This window comes from Athene cunicularia, assembly GCF_003259725.1.
Source record: "Athene cunicularia isolate RWA chromosome 4 unlocalized genomic scaffold, athCun1 chr4_part3, whole genome shotgun sequence".
NCBI classification, from domain to species: Eukaryota; Metazoa; Chordata; class Aves; order Strigiformes; family Strigidae; genus Athene; species Athene cunicularia.
The window spans coordinates 13,010,150-13,022,540 of NW_020799100.1; the positions used below are offsets into that span (position 1 = coordinate 13,010,150).

The 12,391-nt window shown below is 44.0% G+C and overlaps 1 protein-coding gene across 4 annotated transcripts in view; it reads right to left on the bottom strand.

Moving 5' to 3' along the window:
- Nucleotides 1-12,013, bottom strand: part of MED12 (mediator complex subunit 12) — a 35,752-nt gene extending 23,739 nt beyond the window's left edge. For 3 of the 4 annotated variants that reach the window (XM_026848285.1, XM_026848284.1, XM_026848283.1), the window contains exons 1-13: nucleotides 11,826-11,932; nucleotides 9,939-10,098; nucleotides 8,449-8,624; nucleotides 8,057-8,167; nucleotides 7,243-7,497; nucleotides 5,169-5,315; nucleotides 4,771-4,870; nucleotides 4,206-4,342; nucleotides 3,240-3,371; nucleotides 2,714-2,840; nucleotides 1,851-2,080; nucleotides 1,336-1,416; nucleotides 250-423 (exon numbers count right to left, since the gene is read on the bottom strand). In XM_026848285.1, the coding sequence (XP_026704086.1) occupies nucleotides 250-423; nucleotides 1,336-1,416; nucleotides 1,851-2,080; nucleotides 2,714-2,840; nucleotides 3,240-3,371; nucleotides 4,206-4,342; nucleotides 4,771-4,870; nucleotides 5,169-5,315; nucleotides 7,243-7,497; nucleotides 8,057-8,167; nucleotides 8,449-8,624; nucleotides 9,939-10,035 (1,767 nt within the window). In that variant the 5' untranslated portion in view covers nucleotides 10,036-10,098; nucleotides 11,826-11,932. Of the gene's footprint in view, nucleotides 1-249; nucleotides 424-1,335; nucleotides 1,417-1,850; nucleotides 2,081-2,713; nucleotides 2,841-3,239; nucleotides 3,372-4,205; nucleotides 4,343-4,770; nucleotides 4,871-5,168; nucleotides 5,316-7,242; nucleotides 7,498-8,056; nucleotides 8,168-8,448; nucleotides 8,625-9,938; nucleotides 10,099-11,825 lie in introns of all 4 variants that reach the window. The other variant, XM_026848286.1, reaches the window with a different exon arrangement.
- Nucleotides 12,014-12,391: the final 378 nt, after the last annotated feature.

Sequence of the window (12,391 nt, forward strand, 5' to 3'; positions counted from 1 at the left end):
AGCAACTATGAGGCTGAATGCTTTAATCTTATTTCACGTTTGAATCTCTTAAGGCAAAAGAAAAGCTTCATCTCAGAAATTGCTCTGGGAGAAAACAAGAAGATATCTTAAGTAGATCACCTCCTGCAGCAGTGCAGGAAATGATGACTGCTCCTTACCCACCCACAGCAGTACTGCAGGGAAATAGAGCAGCCTCATGACCAGAGCACAAGGCAGCAGCAGGGAAGCAGTTATGAGCAGGTCTCATACCTGAGGAATAGGAAAGTGTGTTGCATACTGGATGTGCCTAGGTTGGTCATACAGGGATGCTAGCATTCCTTCCACAGACTTATCCTTCAGCAGAGGCTTTGCTTCCTTTTCAGGATCTGGTTTCTCAGGGGAAGGGCTAGCTTTAGATTCACAATGCATTGGAGGAGAAAACATCTAGGGAGACATAAGAACAAGAAAAGGTAGTTAGGTAATATGGTCATGCAACAGGAAGATTGCTGAAGGAAGGTACATCTGCTCAGTCCTAAAAAGGAGCAGGAAGAGGGAAGGTTGGAGAAACATCCAGTTCTTAGGGCAGTGACCAAAGCAATGTGTTAAGACACTATTCCCATCTCTGCTTCTGGTCCATGTTGCATATCAAGTTAAAACCAATAGGAAATAAATAACCATGACTTAGGATTTTGGGAACAACCACCTCTACAGAACCAGCGAGGATCCTGGGAAAGCCACGGGAAAGCCGCATAGCTCTGCACATCACACCTGCCTAACAGGTACCCTCAAAGGCCAGAAATGGACGGAGGAACATAGGTACTCAGGGATTTTTCAACCACTGCAAGTTATTTTTATTACTAAGTCCTTCAAAATGTTCTGCAACCATGAACTATGCCCACAAATATTATGAAGAACTGTAAAACTGAAGCAGTACCAAAGGCCACATAGTATGATGACAGCAGATCTGTGTCTTCTCCCAGGTGATCAAGAAAACCCCTGCCAACAGTAACTGGTCACTCTCAATCTCCTGGTGCTACCATGGTCACCCATTTCTCATCCACTTCCAAGCAGCCCACTTCCTACCCTGCCCAAACACTGGGCTAGCAGTGGCCAGAGTGTAAAAGGTCCCAGGAATGACTGGTACCCACTCTACTCAGATGGACCCTGACCTGCACAAACAGGTTATATGGAACTTTTTTACAGCGCCAGCTGCCTTACAACCCAGCCACTTGTAGCATACTGGCTCTACAGCAGTGAGGGAGTACTCACATAAAAGCGAGGCATGTGCTGTCCCTGGTCCCACTACAACATACCAACCTACTTACTGAGTAGCAGGTACATAATGCAAGAACATACCGAAAAGTCTGTCTTCTCCATGTCATCGAAGAGCATGCTGGAGTTGTGGTCGATGTCCATGGGCTCAGAAAGACCTGTGTCCTGGGGACAGAGCAGCTTTACATCTCAGTGATGTAGCACAGAACAAGAGAATATTTGTTTACTACAGGACTTGATGTCCATGTTGGACAGTGACAGTGATATGCCAACACTCCCATGGTGCCTGCTAAGTTGGAGCCTAATACACTGTGAACATGAAGGACAGGCCACACGCAGCACCTCATGGTATACTACTCTGAGCAATGCAAGGTTTTCTTATCTACCCCCTTACATTCTGCAGGCCTTTTCCAGCCACTCAGAACACAACCTTCTACTTTTGAAACTGAAATGCTAAGGAAATAGGTTGTAAGAAAGACAAGCATGAGTCACTGGTACATCCTTCAGTAGATAACAGCAAAGAGGCTCCAAAGCTGGTAAAAACAGGCAAGCACAACACAGGGACACATACAGGAGTGCCACGGTGCTCGTGCTCTCACCTCTAGCTTGATGCCACTGCTTCCCTCCGTCTCCTTTCTGTCATGCTCCTCAGCAGGGTCATCGAAAGGTGAGGGTGGGCGAGGCCCATGAGAATCCATGGCAAGATCACCCCGGGAGATGAGTGTACACATGTAGATGTTGTGAGAGAATACATCATGTCGGATTAGCTCACAGAACAGCAGCACCAGGTTAAAGAACTCCACCTTCTCGTTTTCCTTCCCAGGATCAGCTGAAAGGACAGCACAAGCAGTCAGAGCTATGAGAGTTCTTCTGCAACACTCTGAGCAACACCAGCCACATAACCCAGGGCTAGAGAAAGTGTTTCCAGAGATCTCAACATAGAAAGTGACTGATAAACAGTTCTGAGATTACAGCAGGGACTAAAAGCAGAAAGTCCAGTTTCAACAGGTGGCAGTTAAGTAAGTCAAAAGCTCTCCACTTCCATCTCACAGACCAGAGGCACAAGTGCCATTTCTGGGTGCACAAACAGTTGCCTACATCATTCAGAATTGTATCCTATCCCTCAGTCTGTTTGCAGTACTTCCACTGAGACTATTCCAGGGCTTTGTCACTTACTAGTTAGAAACCTCCCTCTAGTTCTCAGCCTGAATTAATTTCTGATTAGGCTATACTCATTTATCTTGGCCAACAGTTAAGAGAAGTGCTTCTGCATTATCATTCTGTCATCTGGCCCTCCAGGCTGCTTTCCCTCCCTCTCCAAGGCATGTTCTGGATCACAAAGAGGCCAGACGGAGAATTTAGGTACATCCAAGACCAACACACAAGAGAACAGCACACAAATTCAAAGTTTGCAGGAGAGGGAAAGCTAGAAACTGGGAGATCACAAGTTCTTATTACATACTTAGCATAGGAGCCTGAGTGTCAAGGAACTGCATAAGGACATCCTGAAAGACAGGAGCGCTGGCTGCTGAGAGAGAGCCTGAGGAGATGGAACCCTTCTCATCCACAACTTCAGAGTCCCCACATCTCTGTAGAAACAGAAAAAAGTACTGAGTGCTGTCACAGAGGAGAAACTCACTATCCATAAACACCAAAACAGAAGTCTTCAAGAGACTTTTCCTATATTGCACTTATAGGAAAGCCACCATACAGGTTTCTCTAAGAAACTTCAGTTTCCAAGTGTGCCAGTACTTCCACACTGCCATCGCCTGTCTTCAAATGTATCAAAGAAATGAAACACACACCAACCCACAGGCTCATTTATGACCTGCTTCGGGTTAGATGGAGCAAATGCCATAATTAACGGCACCAGTATTAAGAGGTATTGTGCTGATCAGCTTTTGCATTTTGGTGTAATAATAAAAAATTGTAGTTAGGTAACCTCTGCTCTCCTTTACCACTACTAGCCTTCCAGGATAAGGACTTACCTCAGCCTCTATCTCTGCTTGACGTTTCTCCAGGAGTTTGGCCACAACCATAGCCCTGTGGCGCCCAGAGCGTTTATAGCTGACAGCCCACTCACACAGCAAAGCCACCACTGCATCGTCATCTGGGGAGATCTGTTGAGATATAAGCATTACAGTGAGAACCCGAGCCAAATGGAAGAGGTGAGCAGTCCTAAAGCCTTCGGTTGGATACAGCAGCGAGTCTACTTCTAGCAGAGCACAGCCTGAAGACTGCTACATTTGCCTCTTCCTAACATGGAGGACAGATGTCAAGCTAGAGCTGCTTTGTCTCTGCTTTGACTCCACTTTGCAACATGAGGCGATCCACAGCTCTTGACAAATCTCCAGGGTGGCTTTGCTTCGGAAAATCATCTCTCTTCCAGCAGCACATCTATGGAGTGCTAATCTTAGCACAGAGTGAAACACAGCTTCTCGACAGCATTATACATAGTATGCGAACTACCAGTCCTGCAGCTCCCTTCCAGGAACCAAGGCAGTATTAGTTGCACTATGATCCTACACATCATAAATATGTCACCTCCTAGGGTAACAGGAACTCGAACTGTGAGCTCCCAGCCTCCCAAGAAGCAGCTGCTAGCCCAGAATTTGACAAGACTAGCATTTCCTTCCCTCAGACACATAACATGCCTTTATCATCAATCTGCTATCCAGACTGATGTCTTCCATTGGGAGACTGTTAGCTGTGTGGATTCTCTCAAGCTTACACCTATTTGCTAGCAGAGACTTTCTAGAGTACAGATCCCCTATTCTCACTTTAGTACCTCCCTAACTTAAGGCTGCATGAAATACTTTTCATGGCAATTGCATCTCTTGGCCTATAGCTGCTACCTAGTTAGCTCTCTGTAGTCAGAGGACAGTAACCATGGAATATAAAGAAGAACATAGCCACATGCAAGACCAGGGCCCAGCAGAAAAGTCCCAAGGCACCTCGTGACTGTCTTTGGTTGGACCCAGCCCAAATATCCTGTTATACAAGGAATCCAAAGAGTTGCTGAAGTCAGATCTTTCAAAGCTGTGACTGTCCAGAACTTCTAAAGTGTGTAAGACACGGCCAATAGTGAAACCTAGAAGAGAACAGAGAAGAGAAATGGGTATTTTGCAACTGGTACAACAGATTCTGGAGCAAAAATTTCCATGAGCTCATTGCTCAGGGGACTGCCTAAGGAAAGCTGTACTAGTCAGGGTCCACCTAGCTTAATATCCTGACTCTCACAGCAGCCAACATCAGATGTTAGTGGAAAGTATCAGAACACAGCACAAGACTATAGTTCTCTGGTACACATTTCCAGCTTCCAGTAACAGAAATACCCCTATACCTGGGGAAACACACCCATGCAAGATTTTGAACTGGACAGAAGAGCCATTTGGTCTTTTTTTCCACCGCTGACAGCAGCAGCAAAGAGGAAAAAAATCCAAGAAAACAGTCAGACAAGAAGTTTCTCAGGGTAACACATAGAACAGGGTAGATAAACTTTAACCTACAGCAAGTTACCTGCTGTGGTTTCCTGGCACTTGTCAAATGACCAGCGAACCTCCACAGCCTGACCACGTTCCTTTATCTGCTGCTCAATTTCACGCAGTTTTGCCCGAACCTAAAAGCAATGGACTTGTGTAAATATACAAAAGCATACTTTAGAAGTCCTGTGCAGAAAAATATTAGAAAACAAAGAGCATGACACTAATTCTACTCAAGGTTAGATTCTGCCTGTCTTCCAAGGATATCACTGTCTTGCTTATAGCAGAATGGGAGCAGTTAATTCCTTTGGAGTGACACAGCACCTCCAGCTTTCCTTATCACACAACATGAAATGAAAATCCTGAAAGAGTTAAGATACAGCTATTACCTTGGACCACAGGATCTCCTTTTTTTTTTTTTTAAAGGCTGCTCACCTGCTGTGTAAAGGCTGAATTTCCCCCTGGCATGGGCAAGTTGGATGGGGCTATAGGCAGGTGGTCCAATGGAGAGCCGGTCTTTATCCTGCTATCAGTCAATGAGTAATGCCACACAAGGGCACTTGGGCAACACAAAATTATACTCTGCAACAGACAGAAAAGTATCATTGAGCAAATCAAGGTCAAAACAATTAATTTAGATTACTTTCTACAGAAGTAACCCCTCCTTTATCCTACTGCCCAGGCATTCATCATCTGGTATACATATTTTTGGGTTCTTTTGTTCTAAGCTCTGAAAGAGTCTTTGGGCTAAAGGTCATACTCGAGTAGAAAGGAGTAAACTAGTAATTTTGCTGCACTGAGTTTCTTGCCCTAGGTATGCTTAGGAAGACAAGGCCAGAGTTCCACATTATGCAAAAGCAGCAACATGTTGCCTCAGAGCTCCCTGCTGCTTCTGAACAGAACTTAATTTCTACAACTCACACCACCAATACACAATCCAACTCTTATGGTCCAGGAGCAGCATTTACAAAAGTGACTTCCAGCCCTCATCAAAAGTAAAGTGTGAGAGGAAATATGAGTCAACAGACCCAAACTCATTATACTATACTATTTCATAATTACGACTACAGTAATGACTATAACAACAATGCTATTATATGCATTTTATATATGCATTTTCCTCCTTTTATGCTCTTGTACAGAAACCCCCCAAACACAGTCAAAACTTCACTGAACAATTCCTAGCATACATCCCTACAGCTTCTGGCTTAGGGGGCGGCAGACATTAAGACTGACAACCAAGGCTGTTTTAAACACTCAAACCAAATAATCTATCGTATCTTGGGAACATCTGAGCAAAGGTTAATTATGTACACTGTTAGAAACGCATCTGTTTCCAGCCTGACTTTACCAGCTGCAACCACTAGATCTTACACTGCCTTAGCCTTATCTACTATCTGCAGATCAGAAGAGCCGTAGACCCTCTATCAGAAGAACTCTTCTGAGACATACTACAAGACCAGACCATCACTAACCCATCTGAACTTAAGTAGGTTGTGTTCAAACCCCAAATTAGCCAAATCTTTGAGGTGTATACGATCATGTATTCTCCCTAAAGTAAGCTCCCCAAACAAAGGATTTTGTATTTAAAAGATGTTTTATCACATAGAAACAAGAAAAAAATCCTAAACTTTTATAATTGAACATGACCAAGAAAGAGAAATACAAAGGGGTTATTTATAACCCCCGCATTGGTCTCTAGTCATTGCAGACAGATCCTTCTAACAGTACTCTAGGAATTTTCTTTCTATCCTGTTTGAGAGCTGGCTGGCTACTTCTTAATCCTGTCAGGGCTCCTTGATCTCCAGTTTCTCTGTTGAGCTGCAGGTTCCCAAACTCCAAGCTCTCTTCCTCTCCACCTCCTGCTCCATTCTGCACTTTCTGGAATCTCCTCTGCTTTAATGTGCTCCTTTTTTCCCCTGGAAGTGGCAATCTCCACTCCTTCTGCGGTGCCCTTTTCACAGCCTGCTTCCACTCCTGATGAGTGGTCTGCCTAAACCATTAAAGTTCTTCCATAAAGAAGTGGCAGGGGTTGTTTTTCGTGTGTGCTGGTTGTTTGGTTCGTTTGACTTTTTTTGTTCTGTGGGGGTGGGTTTTTCCGATGAGGCGTTGTTTTTAAGAGCTCACAAAATTACAAAGCCCTCTTTTAATTTCTGGCATAATTTCCTTTCCTAGACAACCTGCTACTGACTACACAAGACGAAATAACCCTTTCTTTCTCATCCCCTCTTCTGCAAAGCTTTCCCAGACATCTGAGGCACCTGTGAGTAGAGCAAAAGGCTCTATTCCATCCCATTTTTCTTATGCAAGTCAGTCAAGGGCACTGCTACAGCACTGATGTCTGGTACTGAAGCTCTGTAACATGTCAGCAAAGACCTACCCTATGACAATCATGGTGTGATATGTTTGTACTCAGGAAGTTGCTGACCCAGACTGTCATGATTTTTCTGTGATATAATATAAGCTGTCCCTGTTGACCCCACTATCACCAACCACTACCCAAACCGACCTGGAGGATGCAGCTGAGCCCATATACCACTGGCCGGTGCTGGGGGCACAGCAGTAAGTCGCTGAAAGGGCTGGGAGGAGGATTCCCTGCAGCTGGCTGAGGGGTGGGAGTTGAGGGAAGAGTGTTCCCTGTCTGGGCAGACAGGATGTGGGGTGGGTGCCCGCCAGCACCATCCAGCTGCATCGCAAGCCTGCGGGTGCAGAAGTAGGCCAGACGTCTGGACAGGTACGCAGACTGCACAAACTCTCCAGAGTACTGCAGGGGAAAGGAAAGGGAGGGAAGACATCCTCGTTACAAGAAACACAAGAGAAACCCCTGGCCCTTACATAGCAGTATACTGTGTGGCACTCCCTTGTAGAGACAGTCCCTTTTGACAGTGAGCTCCTTAGCACTATTGATCACCCACTAGCTACTAAGCATCAGAAAAACCCTTTAAATGCTCTAAGGCAATGACTTCATGTATCAAAATGTACCCACACCCAGCCTTCCCAGGGCTTCATAAGTAGGCCTAGAATTTGTTAGATGGAAAGAAAAAAAAGCAGTTTCCCTGTAGTGGTGCACAATGAGTCTAACTATCACAGATATGATGTGGGCAGGGATTACCAACTCAAGTGCAGGGAGACAGGGTAAAGGACAAAAAAACATAAGAGAACAGGACTAAAAACGTATCCTTGCATGAGCTAAGAATGATGCTCAGAGAGACACTCCCTAGTGTTCTCGATACAGAACAGCTCATCATCCCTTCAGTGCTAAGAAGGTGATTGACAACAGAAGTCGGTGCTCTCCTGAAGCAAGCCAAGTACTTATTTCTCACCCGCAGCAGGAGGGGTAGGAGCATTTTCAGAAATTCATCTTCTCCTGATCGTATCTTCTCAAAGCACTCAAGGACCCACGTCAGGAATTCATGCCGGTCCAGCATGCCATCCTGCACACAGATAGAGGTAGAGCAAACAGACAAGAGCTGAATTAACATCTGCTAAGGAAAGGTAGAGCAGCAGCAGCTGCTTGCTTTCTAACAGTGGAAGTAACTCGCTAGTTTCCACAGTTCTGTACTACCCCATTCTACTACTGAGCTCAAAACTGCATCCAGCCCTAAGGGCCTATTCACGGAAAGATAGTATTCTGCAAAAATAAATCACTTGGCATCCACTTCCCCTAGCCCTCCTCTGCTACACACCCACCCAGCAGCCCCCTCCAGCCCCTCACCTGGAACATGAACATAGCTAGTTTCTCATTGTAGTCCCACTGCTTCAAAGTTTGTTCCACCTCTTGGGTCATTGGCCCAGACGGTGAACCACAGCCTTGCCCTGGGAGCTGTCTATAGAACTCTGCAATTTTCTGCAGCTGCTCTGACAGGTACTTGGTGATGATCTGTGTCCATTCTGGAGAAGAGGAAACAGGTTAGCAATGAGTGCCATGGTAAACAGAAGCAGGAAAGAACCAGGCTGGTGCATGGGGGGAAACCTAAAAAAAAGTTCCTGTCATTTGAAAAGACCAGAAAGACAAAGAAAGAAAAGTAAGTGCCATGATATTAGCTCTGCTCATGGCTTGGAGGTGGTAGGAAGGAAGAGGCATCCACAGAAACAGGGAACAAGGGGAAAAACTTCTGTTTGGGATGCAGAATTACAAGAAAAGTTGGGAAGAAAGATTCCTCAGCTGCCATTGTTGAGAATCAGCAGGTGGAGAGAAGAGGTTTTCCAGCAGGAAGCAGGATCTGGCCAGCCTGGTTTAGCATCCTCAATAATCTGACAGACAGCAGAAACACTAGAAACACTTCAACTCTGAACTTGTTCTTAATCTCTTTCAGATACCAGTGTAAAGCCATGATCAGTAATTTTTAAAAATAATTGCTTTTACCAAAACCTAACTGTGTAAGAGACAAATTCAATACACAAAGTGACAGCACAATTTCACTCCTCTGGGACAATGCAGATGGCAAAAGCCAAGGCAAAATATGCAAACACTTGAAACAAAACACCACTTACAGGGTCAGCAGTAGGACAAACACCCAAAGGAACAGCAAAGTAAACGGAATAAATATATCTACAAACCAATCAACCTTCAGAAACAGAGCCTGTGTAATTTTTATACCAAAGATAAACGAAGGAAAAAAAACCCCAACTAACCATAGACCTCAACTGCTAATACTGCTTTTCAAATGAGTGTAGTCAGGTCCTGTAGTACAGCCATACAAAAGAGAAAACAGCCATGGGAGCTCTCCTAGACCACAGTAATCTGGAGCAGGCCAGGATGCAAAGGGTATTAGATATGGGATCCAGTAAGACTTAATGAAAGTGGAAACACAAACAGGGGAGTAACAGACTGGAATTCTCTGGGAAACATACTTACGCACTTGAGAAGAAGCTAATTAGTCATCACTAAATTATAACGTTTACAGTCTTTGTAGGGTAAGAAAAAAACAGGTTATACAGCAGAAGAGCACAGCAGAACTTAATGGGGAGAAAGAAGAAGTAGGCTCTCAGGAAGTATTTGTGGCTGACAAGACTTATTTTTCAACAGTGTACTCCCACAGGTGGGCCCTGTTGTTTTAGGCAGTTACGCACATCAGAGCACTATGACTTATCAGCAGGAAACAAGTCTATATGGATTTCTAGGGTACCTCTTAATATTCAAGAGCAGCCCGAGAAGGAAACATCTGGGATGGACAAAACCAGTGCTCCACACAAAGTGCTTACCAATGAAAGGATCAATGACATGACGCTTTTTCACCTTGGTTTCCGTGATGGCAGCATAATAGGCACAAGTCATTTTGATGAGCCAGGCTGCTCTCATTACTGGAACAGTGTACTTCGCCAAATAACCAAAGACCTCTTCCTTCTTGCTAAAGATGGGCACCTGTAACAGAATTGAGAAGAATTGCCACCAAGAACTTAGTTGCTTTGGAATAATTCCCATCTACACACACTGTAGGCTCTGCAAACTGTGAAAAACGTAAAAAGGGAAAAGGTACTGTGTTACTTTCTATCTCAAAAAACCTACTGCAAGAATTCACCTCTGGTCAGAAAGCAACAGTACCAGAGCTGCATTTCACTACAAAGAGAAACAAAAATTAAAAGAAGGCAGAAAACATAAATTACATCACTGTAAATCCACACCCTGAATCCTGCACACAGCTTCGAGGATAAGCTCTAGATAAAATATAAACAACTACAAAAGATACAGAGTCAGAAACACATACAGACTGAAGATAGGGTTTTTTATTTTGTAAACAAAACACAGCAATTACAAAAACATTGTAATAACGTGAGTAGCCAGCAGAAGACTGTGAGAAACGGGGAACTGAGTACCGTAAGAGGAAGGAATTAATTAATACCAAGATTCAAAATTCAAGATACTACATAGGAGGATACCAGTGAAATCATCAGACTGGAGATCTATACACCAGGAAGCAGTAACACATCACAGAAAAAAGTACAGCTGTGGGGCTCATTTCCACAGGATACTATAGAGAGCAAAAGTATGCATGTGTTCACAGAGAAACGAGACAAATTCACAGAGAACAGGTCTGTTTGGTAGGTATCTCAAAGTCCCCGAACTACCAACAGTTCAACTGCTTACTTGCTACATTTCTTACATTCTTCAAAATTATTCTCTGATGTCTCAAAGACACAGACTACTTCGCTACTGACAGTTGCTGCTTTCATGTCTAAGTCCGAGAAAACTGACAGAGCCCATTGCAGGAAATTGGGGAAGGCCTTGAAAGGTTCAAGCTTTCACAATATCCTCAGGAAACTCACAGCCAATGTGCAAAGGATACAAGGACTAACTTTATAAAGAGACAGATTCTGGGAAAATCTGTTTACTTCCCCCCAAGTGTGACCCAGAACACCAAAGACCAGATAAACTCCAGCTTCTAAACTGTGCACTGCCACCGTTTTGCAACTGGGCATTATGTTTTTCCACCACGCATACAAGATTCCCAAGTTCCTTGTTTACAGGCCCCCTCTGATAGAGTTAGTTCTCCTTGCTACTGGGCCCAGTAAAATGGCAGAATAAGACCCTTCTTTCATACTCTACAGAATTCAATGCTACCAGGGAAATATCTAGCCCTAGACCCAGGGAACAGAAATGCTCTAGCCTGGCTGAGATCAAGCCGTAATACACATACTCTTCTCAGCTGAAAACCAGAAATATGTGTCGCTGCAACAGAAGTCTGGGAAGTCACTCAGCTGACAATTTCCAGTAATTCTCACACTGACTTTTGAGAACTTGAAAACCCCTCCACAATAGAAATGGTCTTAATCTAAACAACAGACCAAAGGCAACAGTGGCAACTCTTCTGAAAAACATTCAAGCCTTAAAATAAACCAGTTGTATCATACAAGCCAAAAGGCAAAGTTGAACACAACCTCCAAACAACAGATGAGGGACCAGTCTTTGGTGGGGACAACTACAGTCAGTGCACTACAAATCCTGGTTATGCTCTTCAGGCTGAAAGCTTCAACAAGTATATAGAGAAGAAACCTCTCAAATAGTAAAAATCTTCTACTATACAAACACTTCAGAAACAAGCATATAGATGAAATGTTCTGCCCTGCCAGGCAGCCTCTCCTGTAACATACCTTCTTAGCGAGATGAGTGAGGGGCTTAGTTCCAGCCAGATCTGTGAACCAGTTGTTTATGGCACTCTGAGAACGTGCTGTCACCAGCCAAAAGTTATCCTTCTGATTCACCTGGGGTTTCCGTCTTCCTGTGTCAGGCAGTGTATTGCACCGCAGCTTTTCTGCAATAATACTACTGAAATTTGAACTGATCTGGAAAAAAAGAAAAAAGGGATGAATTACATTTCAGAAGTCAAAGATCTATTCTATGTGCTTAAAATCTCATTTGTCATTCCTTTCATAAGTCTCAGCAGTATGAACTTTTGAAACACAAAAAACCTGCCAATAATTTCCTTTGTTATACTTGCAAAGAGGAACGCTTCTAGATAATTCATACAATAACTGCACAGGGACTTGAGTTGCGACAGATACAACTCTTCGTAAATACTTCTAAAACCAGACAGAAGGCTTTTCGGACAGATGTCTGCCAAGGAAAACAAATATATTGTGCTTATTGACTGCCTTCCATCCCAAGTCATTACTCGTCCTCTTGTCAGGGAGGCCCAGAACTTAACCTCTTGATTTTA